This window comes from Limulus polyphemus, unplaced genomic scaffold, assembly GCF_000517525.1.
Source record: "Limulus polyphemus unplaced genomic scaffold, Limulus_polyphemus-2.1.2 Scaffold663, whole genome shotgun sequence".
Lineage (NCBI taxonomy): Eukaryota > Metazoa > Arthropoda > Merostomata > Xiphosura > Limulidae > Limulus > Limulus polyphemus.
In genome coordinates, this window is record NW_013666273.1 from 387,899 (window position 1) to 404,559 (window position 16,661).

The 16,661-nt window shown below is 30.6% G+C and overlaps 1 protein-coding gene across 5 annotated transcripts in view; it reads left to right on the forward strand.

Annotated features, from left to right (window-relative positions):
* Positions 1–16,661, forward strand: part of LOC106459809 (polypyrimidine tract-binding protein 1-like) — a 70,256-nt gene that overhangs the window by 44,770 nt on the left and 8,825 nt on the right. For 3 of the 5 annotated variants that reach the window (XM_022386356.1, XM_022386359.1, XM_013919473.2), the window contains 14 exons: positions 1,282–1,374; positions 2,914–3,060; positions 5,487–5,636; positions 5,912–6,049; positions 6,316–6,367; positions 6,629–6,687; positions 7,263–7,425; positions 8,047–8,130; positions 9,856–9,986; positions 11,935–11,968; positions 12,910–13,002; positions 13,357–13,454; positions 14,178–14,296; positions 15,125–15,202. In XM_022386356.1, coding sequence (XP_022242064.1) covers positions 1,282–1,374; positions 2,914–3,060; positions 5,487–5,636; positions 5,912–6,049; positions 6,316–6,367; positions 6,629–6,687; positions 7,263–7,425; positions 8,047–8,130; positions 9,856–9,986; positions 11,935–11,968; positions 12,910–13,002; positions 13,357–13,454; positions 14,178–14,296; positions 15,125–15,202 — 1,439 coding nt within the window. The remainder of the gene's footprint in view (positions 1–1,281; positions 1,375–2,913; positions 3,061–5,486; positions 5,637–5,911; positions 6,050–6,315; positions 6,368–6,628; positions 6,688–7,262; positions 7,426–8,046; positions 8,131–9,855; positions 9,987–11,934; positions 11,969–12,909; positions 13,003–13,356; positions 13,455–14,177; positions 14,297–15,124; positions 15,203–16,661) is intronic. The other 2 variants (XM_022386358.1, XM_022386360.1) reach the window with 1 other exon arrangement.

Sequence of the window (16,661 nt, forward strand, 5' to 3'; positions counted from 1 at the left end):
TACCGTCACTACCGCTCGTTTGATTCAATTATCTTCTCTATCTCTCCCTATCTGCATTTATTTGCCGGGCTTATATACTAAAATAGAGGGCGCCTGGAAAAGACTAGAGTTGCCAGGAAAAGTCACGATCCTTCGAGAATATCATGACGCGTTATTGGCGTCACGTGACTTCCACTGTCATAACAATATTGTTTTGGAAAGTTTCATTGAAGTAAATTTACTGTTTATGAAGTTTTGTGATAGGTCCATTCCGGTTAACCTGTTCTTACTGAGGTTTCATGGTTGCAATAAGTTTTCTGTTAATGAGACTTCATGGTAGATATGGATGATTGGAACAAGTTTACAAAAATTGAAGAAGAACAGAACATAATAATGGAATAGAATACATTTACTGTTATTGAAATTTCAATTTTATATGTATTGATTGGAACAAGTTTGGGCAGAGATTTTTCTAAGGATTTTTTCAACTGCACAATTATATTTTAACTTCATAATTTATTTATTTATACAGGCCTAGTAACAAATGATCCACAAATGAAGGATATTCTAGTAAATAGTTTGTTTATATATTTATCCACTTGAACTTACTTATATTGGTGAATTTTCAACTGCACAAATATTTTTACACCTGCATAATTTGTGATGAACTGCACACTAGGAAAACCCCTGAGTTCTGGCTTAGTATATTGGCTTGATTTTTCAGTCTGTGTAACAAATTTAAATCTGCATTGAATACTCGTGTTTGTATGAAATGATGATTAAATCAGCTTTCTTTTAATATTCATATATTCAAGTTAAAAGGGTAATAACTTGTGTACATACCAAAAATCCATGATCTGTGTGTTTGGTACTACGTAGTATTAATTTAAGCCATAAAATTGTTTAATATTTTCAAACTTGAACCACCTACAAAAAAAAGTTATATACACAACCAAAATGGTTGTGTTGCAAATAGTAATGTATCAGCCTTCTTATGAATTTGTAAACCAAAAGGTGTCTGGTTCATTTGATTTTGGCTAAAAATAAAATATTCATTTAATCATATATTAAAGTACGTTTTGCAATTTTACTATGGCATTATTGGTTTTTCCCACTGTGAAATACTGACATAGGAAGCTACAGTGTGAAATCATAGTCTTCATTTACTTCTTAGAATAATTTTTTTATTGTTGGTAAAAGCTTTGATATTTCCTTGTCTTAGTTGTACCATGAAGGTTTTGTAATTGCCTCCTGGATAATCGTAATTTCCAGTACATTTTCTTTTGTTCTTTTTTTTATCAGCGAGGTTCCGACGAGCTTCTTTCTCAGACGGCTGCTGTTAGTAATGGTGGCATCATGACATCTCAGCCTGACAACAACAATGATGCCAAAAAGGTAGGTAGGATTCTGGTAGTTGTAGCCAGCTGTGAGTGTAATTTGTTACATCATGCAGACTTTTAACTATTGTGTTTTTATGAGATTTTACTGTACCAAACTAAAAACTATAGTGTTGATAAGAAAGAGCAAGGAATGACATCATAAATTATTATATAATCTATATAAATAAATGTCAATATGTGTGTGTGTGTCTGTTCTTTATATGTATCAATCAGCACCAGACTTGACACAGTGATACAGGATGGCATGAGGAAGATTATTGGGGAGAGGGGGTTTCATATTGATATTTTTCTTGAAAGAAAACAGTATATTTTTCTTTTCAGTATTGGTAACTTTATGTATTTTTGTTTTGCTTTTAATGTTTATTATGTTAAGAAAAAAATAGAAACACAATTTCCTATCCTTTGTTACAAATGAGTTTTTATTTCACCCGTCCAATGTCCTAAGAATGGGTATTCCAGCTAGTACATTAATGAAAATTAATGACAAGTTATTTGCATAGAAACTTAACCTTAGAATTTTTCAAAGCTAACCAAGTCTTTATTTTTTTTTGCATTATACATCTTGATAGTTCTTGCACAGATAATTAAATTAGGCAGATTAAAATTAGGTTATTGTCATGCAACAGAAAATTGTATTGTCTGAAACTAGTTTAATTAATCTGGTAATATAACAAGATGTACCTGTACCACTAGGCATGTAGTCCAAAATTGATTTAGCCAAATGTGCAAAGCACCAGTCCACTGAAAAAAAGAATGTTGACAATAATTTTGAATTTACTACATGTATCTACATAAAATGTATCAAGCTTTTACTAAAATGTACAAGTCTGTTGTACACAAAATATATGTGTTAATAAAGTATTTTCACTTGAAATATGTCTGTGAATTGACAATAGTCTGAATAACACTGACAAGTGGGAATGCAAGATGTTCATATGAAGAATATAAATACTTTCATCTATCATAAAATTTGCATATTGCTTTTATGCAACCTCTAAATTTCCAAGATGCTTATCTCCAGTTTTTCCAGTATTTCTGTATATTGTATCATAAACTATTGGCAAAACAGCAATGTAGGGTAAAATGAATAGTTGATACTCTAACTTCAAATACATAATACCATTTTCAATGACAGTATGTAGAAGGTGTATCTTAACCCCCACTTGTGCACATGAGGTTAATATAGAATAATGTAGGTGTATTACTGCACCCATAATTTTAAGTTTGGTTTATCCTATATCCCTTACAGGTTGCTATTGATATGCCAAAATGTACATGTAGTACTGTGCCTGTAGTTTGATACTTGTTTAACCCAACGTTTTGGTAAACATGGGTTTAAAATTTATACATTGAGTTGTAAGTGGAGTATGAAATAATAGTTTTATTATCTGGTTGTAGTTACCAAATACAAATGCCACCATGGAGAAACTGTGGTGAAATAATTATATCAAAATTGTTCTGAGCTCCATTAAATGTGAAACTTGTTCCTTATACTGAATACATACAACACTAAACAATGACATATCATTTTCAGGTTAAGTTGGACAGAAATTTGAACAAACCATCTCGAGTGGTCCATGTAAGGAACATTCCAATGGAAGCAATGGAAACTGACATTATAAACCTAGGAATTCCTTTTGGTCGCATCACAAACGTCCTGCTCCTTAAGGGAAAGAACCAGGTAAGAATCTGCTATTATAGTTACCTATAGGATAAAAAATTTTTTTTTCCTCTTGCAATGGACATTATTACCTACTTCAATGGCTAAGTACAACCAAAATATTGCTTATTTAGAATACTTGCATCTTATATAGTCTTCTGCTAAACATACATTCTTGTAAGTTTTCAGTTGAAACCTGTTTAATGTTTGTAGGGCCCTAAATATTTTTGTGGTTTAGCCACTCTTTTTTTTTTTTCTTTTGTTATTGTACTAAAGGAAGATTTGAGTTAATAATATTGTATACTTTTAGTAGTATACTTCACAAAGATTTAAATATGCACTTTAATGTAGAGTTAGTTGAAGTATTATTATATCACTTGCAGACTTCTGGTTAATAGTGTTCATACTGCAAATGGTGAACAAGTTAATTTACCAACCATCTGGAGAAACTACAAACTGTAATGCCTTAAAACAAAATATTAAGTTGCAGTATGTAAATTACTGTTCAACTAGGATGCTTTTTGAACACGAGTGAATGTAGGTAAACTTGAACTTTTATGCTAAATTCAAGCAGTGGTTTGATTTCTTTAAAAGTTACTGGCCAGTGAAATTTATTAAAACAGATAATGTTTACGAGTAAAAGATATGGTATTCTACTTTATCTTATCGTGGATTGAGTATTTTTGTGCAATTTCTTTCATGTCCTTCTTTTATATATACATTTGTTGTGTCTTGGGCAGCATTTAATTATTGGATATATACAAGAATAGAGATGACCATACTTTTTAAGTCTTCATGACGTATATGTTGGAAAGGAGGCTCAAGTTCATATTTTACTGTTTTTGTGTGTGTGTGCGACAGATGCCAAAATTATTGCTTTGAGAGATGTGCCAGATTGAGCCCTTAGGGTATGTGCTATGCAGTAATTCAAAATTATCAGATTAATACATGTGGAAGACATAGGGAGAGTCAGATGTGAATGCTGACCCTCCCTTGTTACAGTCCACCCAGGAGGATCTGAGAGTGCTTGCCAAATTTTTGAGATAAGTTAAAAAGTTTAGGCATGAAAAGCAAATATACACACACACACACACACAGTCTTAGCTCTAATGACATTAAAATTGGAGGTATTTTTCTTTGGAGGAATTATTCCACTTTGAAAACAAAATTTGTCACTATTTACTAGTCAGTGAAAAGGCTACATCTTTCATGGTGTTTGTAACTAATGGAAAAGAAAAGCAAAAAATGGTTAACAGAATATACTGGTTTTGAATTGGCCATTCAATTTCTCAGATTTGTTAAATGATCAAAACAATGCACATGTTATATAATTTGTATTAAAAATTTGATACAGATCTACACAAATATTTAAAATTTTTTATAGGACATAATAAAGTTGAACAGTTTATTTTACATCTGAATCATTTTAACGGTAATCTTCATAATTTCTAAACGGATGTTACCACATAAGTTTTTAAAGCATCAGGAAGGTAATGTGCAGTTTTCCAACTTTTGTATCTTCCAGATTGAAACCTGGCATATCTTGCATTTTAAGCAAGTACTGTGCCGTCTGGATTAAATGGCTAACCTTCTTGCAAATTTTAGTAAAGCACTTCTTAAGTATTCAAACTACCATATGTGTATTAAATTCATATTTGTTAATTACAAGTCCTTTAAAATCAGTCATGATTATCAGTATTTTAATCCTGGCTAAATCCACAAAAAATGAAAAACTTCAAGTTATAAGATATGTTGTACATTTGTATACCATTTTTAAACCATAATTGATCATTAATTTTAACAGCGGACACACTAGCGTATTAAAGTGGAAAAAATAAATACAGCTGTTTTGCCGAAGAGAGAGAGAATTAAAAACATGTTATGACATCCTTGGTGTACATAAAGAGCTATAAAAATGCAAGCAAGTACAATAGAAGGAAACGAGCCTCAATCTTGGCAAACTGATGTTCCATTGGTGTGGCTACATGTGAATGAGCAAAAATAAAAGTGTTTTTGTATGTGGCTGTTTGAACATGAATGATTGTTATTGTTGTGTAATGAAACTGTTATTGTAAAATGTATATGCTAAGAATAAAGAAAGCAAGGTCATGTATGTGACTTTATGATTTTAATAAATAGAGATAGATTTATGTTTAGTAATACAAAATAACATTTGGTTTAAAGCATATACATTCAAGGTGCTTGACAAAAAATACTTAGGGAACAACTGTGTTTATAATGAAATATAGTAAGTGCAAGAAATCAATCACAAATATGTAAAAATACGGTGGTATTTGAGTTGTTAAAGCAGATGATACATTTACTGTTGCCACAATGTTAAGTGTTTTTATAGGAAAAAAAGTACCAGTGTACTGTTGCTATGGTTACTGTTTTAGATGTATCCTTTTTTCTTTCTTTTTTTGAAATTATATACTGTGTTTCTTTAGGCATTTCTGGAGATGGCTGATGAGACAGCTGCAACATCAATGGTAAACTACTACAATAATTCAGGAACTCCAATCATCCGGGGCCGCACTGTATATGTTCAGTTTTCTAACCATAAAGAGTTGAAAACAGACAATGCACATCCTGGCTCAGTAAGTAACAGGAAAGTTTGTTATGAAGAGTTAAAGCAAACAAAACAAAGTGCACTTTAGTAATTAGGAACTTAATTCTGTGTATGATAAGTTAGCCAGATGGCACATAGAATTCAAAATCACAACAAAGTGTATAGAAGTTGTATATAATTTTTAAAAAAAAGGGAAATTTTTCCTATGAAAATCTAAATTATATTTGAAGCATAAAGGAAGAAATAACTTTTTAATAGGTTTGATTCTTGTAATAGTTAGCTTTTGATTGTCGTGTTTCACAGCAGATATCAACCCAGGCAGCTTTACAAGCTGCCCAAGCTTTGACAAGTGAAACTGATACTCAGGGAGGACCAAACACAGTGCTTCGGGTCATAGTGGATAATCAGATCTATCCCATCACTCTCGACGTTCTATACCAGGTATTTTTCTTGTATGATTTCCCAAAAACTATAATGTAATAATGCTTTATAGAGTTAAGATAAGGATATTATGATGTAGAATGTTTGCTTAGAGCACTGTTGAAAGAATAAACCAATTTCATGATGGGAGATAAAATAATGAACAAACTGTCTCCAGAAAAAATGTTTGATAAACTTAAACATGCTAGATACTAACATTTAGAGGATATTGCATTTTAATCTTTAGTGTCTCGGAGGTGTTTGTTTAAAATGATTTTATTTTTCAGATATTTTCTCGAGTAGGAAAGGTTCTGAAGATAATAACATTCACCAAAAACAGTAAGTAGTTGATGTGAGTCATTGATAAAATAAAATGTAGAAATATCTTAAATATATTTAAGTGTCTATAGTAATCAGACTTTCTTGCTAATCTAATAAATATACATACAGTTATGTGATTGTGCATCATTAAATGTATTAATCGTAATCTTGATGTTTTATAGGCAAGGCTGCTTCACTTAGTTTTATAAGGTTAGTTTCTAATCTTTAAATATTAGATATACTATTTTTTGTTCTATAACAACATATTTCTTTCTGTAGATACATTCCAAGCTCTCATTCAGTATCCAGATGTCATCACTGCACAAGCAGCCAAGTTGGTAAGTTCTATTTGAAGAAGTCCCTAACTATTGGTATTTGAACTACTTATAAATGTATTGAATAGTTTTAAGTGAAAAGTGTTAATCACTATTTAAATATAAATACATTTAATTTTCTCTCTTTTTTAATTGAACAAGTGTGTTGTTTTAATTAGTAGTTTAAATATATGAAATAGTTTTTAATTTGTGGGTGCTGTCCTCATTATAGATATATTAGACAGTTTTTAACTGAGAAGTGTTGTTTGAGTTACTTAGTTTAGGTAACTTTTGTTTCGTGAGTTTTGTCTGGATCATTTAATACAGAAGTCTTGAATTGTGGTTAAATAGTATAGTGTTGAATTTCTAAAAGTATATTTCCATACTTCTTTATTTTCGTGAATATTAAACCTTACAACTGGAAGTACCCTGAAAATGAGTAAGAAATTTGTTTGTAGTGCTTCAGTGAGGCTGAAAGTTCAGGAATGTTTGCATTTATATGCTAAGGGGTTTCTGTTATTTACTAAAAATGTAAATACATACATTTGTAGTTTTTGTGCATAACTGTGTGATTAAGTACTGCATCCCTGTGTCTTCAGTCTTTAGATGGGCAGAACATCTACAATGCTTGCTGCACATTAAGAATAGACTACTCCAAACTGACCAACTTGAATGTGAAATACAATAATGACAAAAGCCGAGATTTCACCAATCCTACTTTACCCACAGGTGATATAGGATTAGACAGTCTTGGTTTTGGAGGTAAGAACCAGTTGTGCAAGTTTCTGACTAGCTTCTGTAAGGTAAAACAATGCCATTTGGTTTGTGTGTTTTCTTCATATGCATCACAGTGCATGCTTAGTGTCATAGAATAAAGCTATTATGTAGATTATCAATAACAATGTAGCTATGAGAGTATTGTTTGCTTGAACCCAGATAATCTTATTTGTTGATAAGTGTTATTAAAAAAGTAAGTAGTGTGTGCAGTGTTACTTAACTGTTCATCTCATACCTTAGTAGTTTTATAACCATTGTTTATTATTTACTTTGGGTTCTTAAAAATGTGTAACTTTATTTTAATTAATCGTTATTGCTTTCATTAATTGATTTTTGGTAACATAGTTTCCTCCCCAAAGCTAACAGTTTGGAGTGTTCTTAACATATCTTTGTAGTTTTTAAACAATTGGCTTGTCTACTATTAATAATATTAACTAGGTTTCTCCTGCCAAGAAGGTAATGCCACAATATGAAATATTTTTTACGTGCAGGTAATTTGGCTTGATATAGGTCTATAGCTTGTGTGTATTCTATGGTTTAAAAATTAATAGCAGTAATGTTTTTGCATCTTGCTTATAAATATTCCGGTTTGTCATCCTAAATAAGGTGCTATGAGTATGATGGGATCTCCTTTTGCTGGCCTGCCCAGCCTTGGAGCACCACTAACAGCTGCCTATAGTGCTGCTGCAGGTATGCTGTTTGCAATTTTGTTCTTCTTTTTCCTTTATTTGCTGCTTTGGTTTCCTTATCATTTGTTGTAGTTTTTTCTAATTTTAACGAAGGAAAATTTATAATTAACCTATATAGTGTTGATTGTAGAAATAACATTTTGTTCAGTTTGTAAACATTTGTAAATTGCTTAATAACACAATTTTTTTATATTCATTCTGTGTTTATGGAACTTAGCATAATTGTATGTAAAACTTTTCATTTTGTATTTGCTTATTTATATTTAAGTTTATACACAGAAGTGCTCTTCTACTTTACTGAGAAAATAATTGTTAAAAAATGTCAAAGAAATCAGTACGATAACTGTTTGTTTTAGAATATTACTAGAAAAGTATGTGTGAAGACAGCTTTAATGTAATGGATGTACATTGAGATATATTTTATTATTTTCCTTTGTTCATTGAAGTACCTAAAAGTAGCCAAAAATATTACCTTAGCTTATTTTGTAAAGACCAAGTACTTTATAACTAAATATTTGTTTACAGTCATTAAGAAGTCACTATATATCTCTGTGTTTAATGAATAACAACCTCAACTGAAAAAAAAATTTTTTATTAATATGAAATGAAAAAAAAGTTAAATATCTTGCATTCAACTATCAGGAAGGAACACAATTCTGTAAGATTAGTTGTTTATCTTAACATTAACTTAGAAGTTTAAAATTGAGAAAGAAACACTTTGTGTCATCAGCAAACAAAATTCTGCCTATTTGTAAAACATTGCACAATATAAAGTAATTCAGAGCATATGGCTCAGGCATGAAAGATGTTTGATAAGTAAGTAAATAACATTATAAAATTGCAAAAGTCTAGTAATTACACATTGTTATGTTAGATAAAATAATTATCTTGGTCTTAAACATTACCAGGATCCAGAAGTGAACACCATTTTCTGTTTTTCAAAAGTATATGTCACAGAGGGGATTATTTATATATAATGACATTACACTAATGGATATTCTGGATAAATCTTCATTCATTTCATTTGCATTCTTTTGCTCTCTGTGTTTAAGTTAATTTTTGATCTATAACTAACTGTTTATGGTATATTAAGTTATGTGATACAAGGTATTCCTTAAGTAGAACTTTGTTACACCAACGAAAGACAATGCTTTTTCTATATGTCCTAGATGTAGTTATTAATGAATAGTAGATTGAAATCATGAAAACATTATCTAATTGTTTATTCATTTGCAACCAGGGATGTGAAAAATATACAGATTTGCAGAAATATGGGTGTTTCACTCAAAAATATGGATTGTGAAATTTGTGCAAATAGTCAATAGTAGACAATTTGACGTGCTTATTGCTACCTTTAAATCTCATCACTTGGTAACAAGACTGGAAAAAAAGTGTTGCAAAATTACATATACATGATTACTGGTAGAGAGGTTTGTACAGGATAGAATGTGATGCACAAGTTTTATGGCTTTCCATAACAAGCTGAATGCTTGTGCTACATGCAAGTTTCCTCAGATTCTTTTGTTCCATTCACATCCCTTTATGACACAGTCACAGTATTAAACTAATTGTAACTTTATAATTTGTTTACTTATAGGTTTTATATATATATTAGTACCTTTAAAATGTTTTGTATGATTAAAGTCTAATGTTTCAGTATATGTGTGTGTGTGAATTTTTTTTCAAGATTGCATTTACCTTGACTTCTCTTTTTCTTAACCCCAAGGCCTTCCTTTAGGGGCTTTTGCTCTACCACCTGCTGTGGCTAGTGCAACCTTTGGGCTGGCTGGATTTAGACTTCCTGGTCAGCAGTCATTTGGAGGATGTGTTCTGTTAGTTAGCAACTTAAATGAAGAGGTATGTGGAGGTTGCAACTTGTGGGTGTTTAGTATTGTGATGTTACTTGTTTGTGGATGCTTGTTTCCATTTAACAGAATTAATTACATATATAAATCCTAGGGTATAATAATTCCTTTAGTAGTAACATTGTAAAGTATATATTCATATTATCCCATGAATTTTGTGATCTTTCTAAATAGTATTCTCTTGAGCTTTAGAAGTTCAAATATTCATTTGTTTACTTTGCTAATGTTAAGTACTTGAAAAATGGTTCAGAAAAAACAACAACAACCAAATAGGATTGTAAACATGTTGTGTTAATTATATTGTTTCCTCATAAATAGATTCCTTCTTAATTTTGTTCTTCATTCTGTACCACATCTTACAGTTAGATAAGTAAGTTATTTGAAATGTTTATCCATATAATAACAAACTTTTCAAAATATTCTTCTCCATTTTCACTAATTTTACGTTTTTTGTGAACTTAAAAATCTACTTGTCTCTTGTGGAAGGTAACTGTTTTGTCCAACTAAAAAAATTTAAGATACTAAATTCTTAGTTTTTGATTGAAGAGTATTGTTAACTGAGATAATTTTCACCAAAGGGCTTGGTCAAAATTTTATTGTTATCCAGAAGGATAAATGTAATTGCTTTTCCTTCAAAAACTGTTACTTTTTTCACTGCAAAACGTTTTATTAAACTGCATTTTTTAATTATTACTTTTCTGTTTGATTAGAAGTGAGTACTCTTACAGGCAACTTCAGATGTAGGATGGTGTGGGTTTTAGCATTCATATCTACTCTTGATTTTTAATTATTTTTTCTTATAATTTCATTATATACGTGAGACTTTGAATAAAGGTTAAATCTGATAGTGTATCTCCACCTCCAAGATAGTTCTGTTTTTGAAAATAACTTGTGACAGGATACATTTTGTGTCCCATTATGTAGTTTGTAATGTGATTTTATTCATCTGTTTTAGACATGTGATAACCTTTGTTTTGACTTAGTTGTGTGGAGTTCTAAAAAATCATCAAAGGTGTTTTAATGATGTTATATAATACACTTTTTACATCAAAATATACACACGGAGGTTGGACAAACAAAATAGAAACATCTTGTGGAAGCAGCTTAGCAACATGTGGTTCCATCTTTGGCTATTTGAACTGCTTTACTTCTTTATATACTTAAAGATCTGAAAGGTATGATGAGATTCCATTCCTTCAGGACACAACGTGACATAAAGCATGGGATGATTTTCCAACCACTGTTATATTTATCTAACAAAAGTTATGGGATAATTTCCATGCCGTAGTAACCATGATATGCTGTTACACATGATTATATAATACTGATCACCTACTGTAGTCCATCTAACATCATGAGGAGATCTTTAAGCAGGTTTTTCTATTTTTTTTACAATCCCTGTGTATATATATTGATTATTTATGTACTTTATTATGTTTATTTTAAATAAAATCAATTTTTTTTTTTATATATGTAAGTGTGGAACACTATATCGTGCTAATACTAGGTTGCAGCCTTTGTGCTTTGCTTGCTTAAAGTTGGTATAGTTAAGTAATATATCCATTCATTTGTCTGTGTGTGTGTTTAGACTAGTTATTTGCATTTGTGAAAAGAACCAAGCAGAAACTATTTGTAAAAGCATGATAAACTGTTGAAAACAGCTGTATTTTTGTGACCTTCTGCCTAGTTCTCTAGATTTTTTCTTTAATTTGTTTCAAGTCTTTCATCTCTTGCTAGTTGTGGTTCTTGATCAAAAGAAAGTTTACCTCAGCTCTTAACTTATATCAATAGCCACTCACTGATGTTTATCTTGTATAATTTTTTCTTTCCCTACTTGGCCTGCTGGTGTCTTCCCATGTGGACTTCTTTATTCGTTCGTTTGGAACACTGATTCCTTCCACTCTGCTGCTCTGCTCCACACCTGTTGCTCTGACCTTTAGATGGTCACGCCCGATGCTCTCTTTACCCTTTTTGGTATGTTTTTGATCCAGCACTCTTTATATTTTTTGTTTGATCTTTCAGGAATCTAGTGCTATGACTCTCTGCTCAGTAATCACGTGTGTTTCTCTAATATGTTTATTTTTGAGTTTATTTTCATTTCTTAACAAGACACTACCTGAAACAGTTGAAAGGATATGATTAAATGATTTTACAAACAATATTAAAAAATGATTTTGGTAAAAGTACAGTTGTTCTCTGTGTAGTAATTGTAGCTCTCAACCCCACCAAAACTTTTTACTTGTATCTGACATTCTTTAATAAACTTACAAAATAATGTACTATATGAAATTATCATTGACAACATGTTTAGATAATGCAGCTCAGATGGGACCTTTGTATATTTAGACAAAAAGGGACTTATCAGCCTTCTTACTTTCATAACAAAATTAAATTAAAGATAGTTCTTCGTTTGTATCAAAAATTTATCCCAGATTTTTTTCATTAAACTAAGGTAACCTGAAATTGTCTTGCATCATAAAAAAAATAGCAACTGGTCATGACAATTGGTTTGAAAGGATAAATGCATTAAGTCAGATTTATTTTATTTATTTTTTTCACTTTTGATCGTGAAATTAAAGATACAATCAACTTCAGTTTTCATTTTATGCATGTGTTCAAGTAGTAGAAAAATAGCAAGTTAATATCTTAACAGCCCATATACTTGTGAAACTATATGTAAACTTTTTCTTGCTCTGTAAACTTTCTAGCCTCCCTCTTGTCTGAGCTTCTTTAACATATACTGGCTATGAAAGAAAACTCGTATTACTGAAACTTGAGTCATTTATGTTTCATGGAGAAGGAATGCCTTAAACTTTTGATTTCTTCTTGTTCGACCATTTGTGTTTTGTTGATAAAAATTTCCTTCGTGTCAGTAATAATTGAATATCTTTCTCTCTTCCTCTGTAAACTTACAGGAGTCTATGGTGATGTTATACGTGTTAAAATATTGTTTAACAAGAAAGACAATGCTCTTGTTCAGATGTCTGAACCACATCAAGCACAGTTAGGTAAGTTTTGTTTTTTGCTTGAGTGTAGGCAGTTTTGAAACATGAAAAAATCTTGTTGAAATGCATTTAACTTCTGTCTTATCTTTAACTACACTTTGAAGTAACTTAGAAACAATCTTGTATAATTGGGTTGTTTTCACGTACATTCTAGGTGTAGAAATATTCAGCTTGTGTGTCTTACCCTACACTTTTAAAAGCAGAATAATGGGTTTTCTTGAGCTTTGAACTATAAGCATTCACTTATTTTTTTTTGCCTTTGAATTGTTATAGTATTTCATATATATTAGTTTCATATAAGTACTAGATTGGATGCTGGTAAGTTAATATTAATTTTAGCAATGATTCATTTACTAGCTCTTACCAATTTGGACAAGATAAAAGTATATGGAAAAGAGATTCGAGTGAATCCATCCAAGCACCAGCTAGTACAGATGCCAAAAGAAGGCCAGCCGGTAAGTTACAGACTTCACTGCAAAACAAAAACTTTTAACAATTGTTTCTTGAGTTTTGATATACTCCTTAGTTTCCCTGAAAAGGGGCCAAAGGCTGTCTGGAGGGGTTATCTGTTTTAACCACTCGCATCATATACAGTTACATGTTGTCTGTCTGTAGACACTAAAATGATGCCACATGAGGGAAGTTTAATGTTGCAATTTGTACTGTTGTGATGTCAGTAAAACGTGAGCATGCCATGAATCTTGAGAAGAATTATGCACTCTGTAGGCTACAACACAGCATGACACATGAACTTTGAAAGTAAGAAATAAAAACATTTGTTACCTTTAATTTTGGTTTTATTTACTCTTGAAAGAGAACACTTGGAAACCCTGTGGAAATACATCTAGTTGTAAGGTATACTTGAACTGTTTAGTAGTTTACAACTAGACAAATATTTGACTAATCTTAAGACTGGATCTAAATTATGTATTTTAAATTTTCTAATTCTTAAAATAGATTTTAAAAATTGACCTGAAGTATAGATTACAAGCTCTTTTCAGCAAATTATAAACATATGAAAACCACTTCGGGAACCTGGAAACAATGTACGTTTACAGAAAATTTCTGTTTTGTATCAGTTTATATCTACTTTAGCTTTAATTAAAATAATGACTTGCATACTAAAAAAAAACAAAAACAGATTTGTTGCCTCTTAAGAACGGTTTTTTTTTCTGTAGGATGCTGGTTTGACCAAAGACTTTACCAGTTCACCACTTCACCGTTTTAAGAAACCAGGCTCAAAAAACTACCAAAATATTTACCCACCATCAGCTACACTTCATCTTTCAAACATTCCGTAAGTCTTCCTTTTTTTTTATGTCCTCTGAGCATATTTGAATTCAGGACACATTTTTTGAAGCTATATAACAGACAGGTAAGGGTTGTTTTGAAATATAATTATTTTCCTATATTTTATGTATTTAATGCCTATCAATACTTCTAACTGCAATAAAGAAGTGATAACATTTACATTTCTTTAAAAAAAGATTATTTACAGTACAACATCTGGAATTGTGAAATGAATAATTATGGTAACAGTGAATAAAATTTGTATAAAATAGTGTAAGTATTAAATTGGATTTTTATGAAGGTTTCCACACACACACAAAAAGTAGTCATTATTTAGAAAGTTTGTACCAAGTTAAGTATTTTCACTTTGATAATGTAAGACTGGTAGGTGATTATAGCACCCCCACAGTCCTTATGGAGTTAGATTAATTGTTAATTTTCATAAGCACTACAATAAACAGATTTTCGGAAAGCTTAAACCTAGCTAATTTTGTATTTTTTGTCAGCTATGTTTAATATTGGTATATTAATTATAAATTGTTCTTTTCCCTCTCATTTTTTTACACAAACCTTTTGTAGTAGTAATGTTGACTCAACACACACACACAGCCTCTTATTAATGCTCTGTATATTATATTTTATTTTGTCAAGTGAGATTTTCTGTGAATGTACTAATAAATAACTATACATATTTAACATTCTATTTTTGTAGTTACTTCAAAGCCTTTAAACATAATGTTTTTTCTTTTTTATATGATGGGCCTTGTAGTATATGTTGTTGTTTACATTGAATGAATAATTGAAAGTAAAACAGATCTGATTTTATTATTTTCAGGGCTAGTGTAACTGAGGAGGATATAAAGACTGCCTTCCAAGACACTGGAGGGAGTGTTGTAGCCTTCAAATTCTTTCCGTAAGTACCTTACTTAAATCATTTGTGTATAATCTGACACCAGTGTTAGGGTCTAATATCAGCTGATGTATGTCATAAATAATATAATGGTGAAAAAATTAATATTTACACTAATTTTGATGTGTTGTGACATCATTAAAGTTGGTAACAATTTCACTTCGTCATTTTAATCCAATACGCACCACAACAGTTGTTGTCAAGGGATTTGTTAATATATGTATATAGCATCTCAAACGCTACTGTGTTTGTTGTATCTTGGCCAGCCTGAAGAACCCTGGTATTGGCCAAAAGTTTTTATCACATTGTATATAGCAGTTATAGTGTGGTTCACATATTGTTATACTTTCACTCAGAAGTTCTTATTAATAGTTTGATATTACTATAATAATCAGCAAATAAGTTAACTATTTGATGAACCCTGATATTAGGCAAAAGGCTTTGTGGGCACTAAATTTAGTAGATATCGTGTGATTGATATTAAATATTCTCATTTATTTTCACTCATAAGTTTTTATAATACTTAATGTTTGTGAGGCCTTAGCAGTTGCAAGAAATTATGATGTAACTTAAACTGTTAAATTTAGTGAGATTATTATAAAATTATCAAAGCAAATTTAAATTAATTATTACTTAACCCTATTGAGACGGGTCTACCTATGGTGAAAGGGAAAGTTATTACGTTTGTAGATTTATATTCAAAATTTTATTGAACTACTGTTTTATGAATTTATGTCAATAAGTTTGGTATCAAATTGTAGATTGTAATTATAATTTTAGTATTATACATTAGTTAATTTCTTAACTATTTCAGCACAGGCTCGGCCCCTGGGACCGACCTCATAACCATCTTGTGCTTGTTATAGTTTTCGTACCATAACTTTTAAATTAGTAAGTGAATGTTCATGAAATTTGGCAGACTATCAGTAAACATTACAAAGCTTTCATACACAAATCTTAAGGTTTGTAAAGCAATGTTTTTCTCGTGTCTATTTTTCTTTTCTCAAGTTGCCTATCTATCATGCAAAGTAATATTCATTTTAAGATTAAAAATACTTTTATGTGTCAAAATATTTCACATGCAAAGTTTGTATAATGTCCAGATAGTTTTCAAACGTTTCTTAAGAAAAAACTTTATATTTTATCTGTTATTTTCAGTAATTAATCTGTGTATGGGTTCAGTAGATTTGACCGATCTTGCAAATGCCATAAAGAATTAGGAAATAAATATCAATTATGCCTTTTTAGTTCTAGAATGACTACAAATTATAACACAAAAACACAATTGTTTACACTAAATAGCTTAAATCTCATTACATTATACATTTATTATTTTATTATATTGATCTTTCAGCCATGCCTGGCAAACAATACAGTAGTTACAATGAAAAGGTGCACGTGCACTCATGTTACTGTATCCAATAATACAAAAATGACCTTTAGTCTTTACAAAGTGACCTGT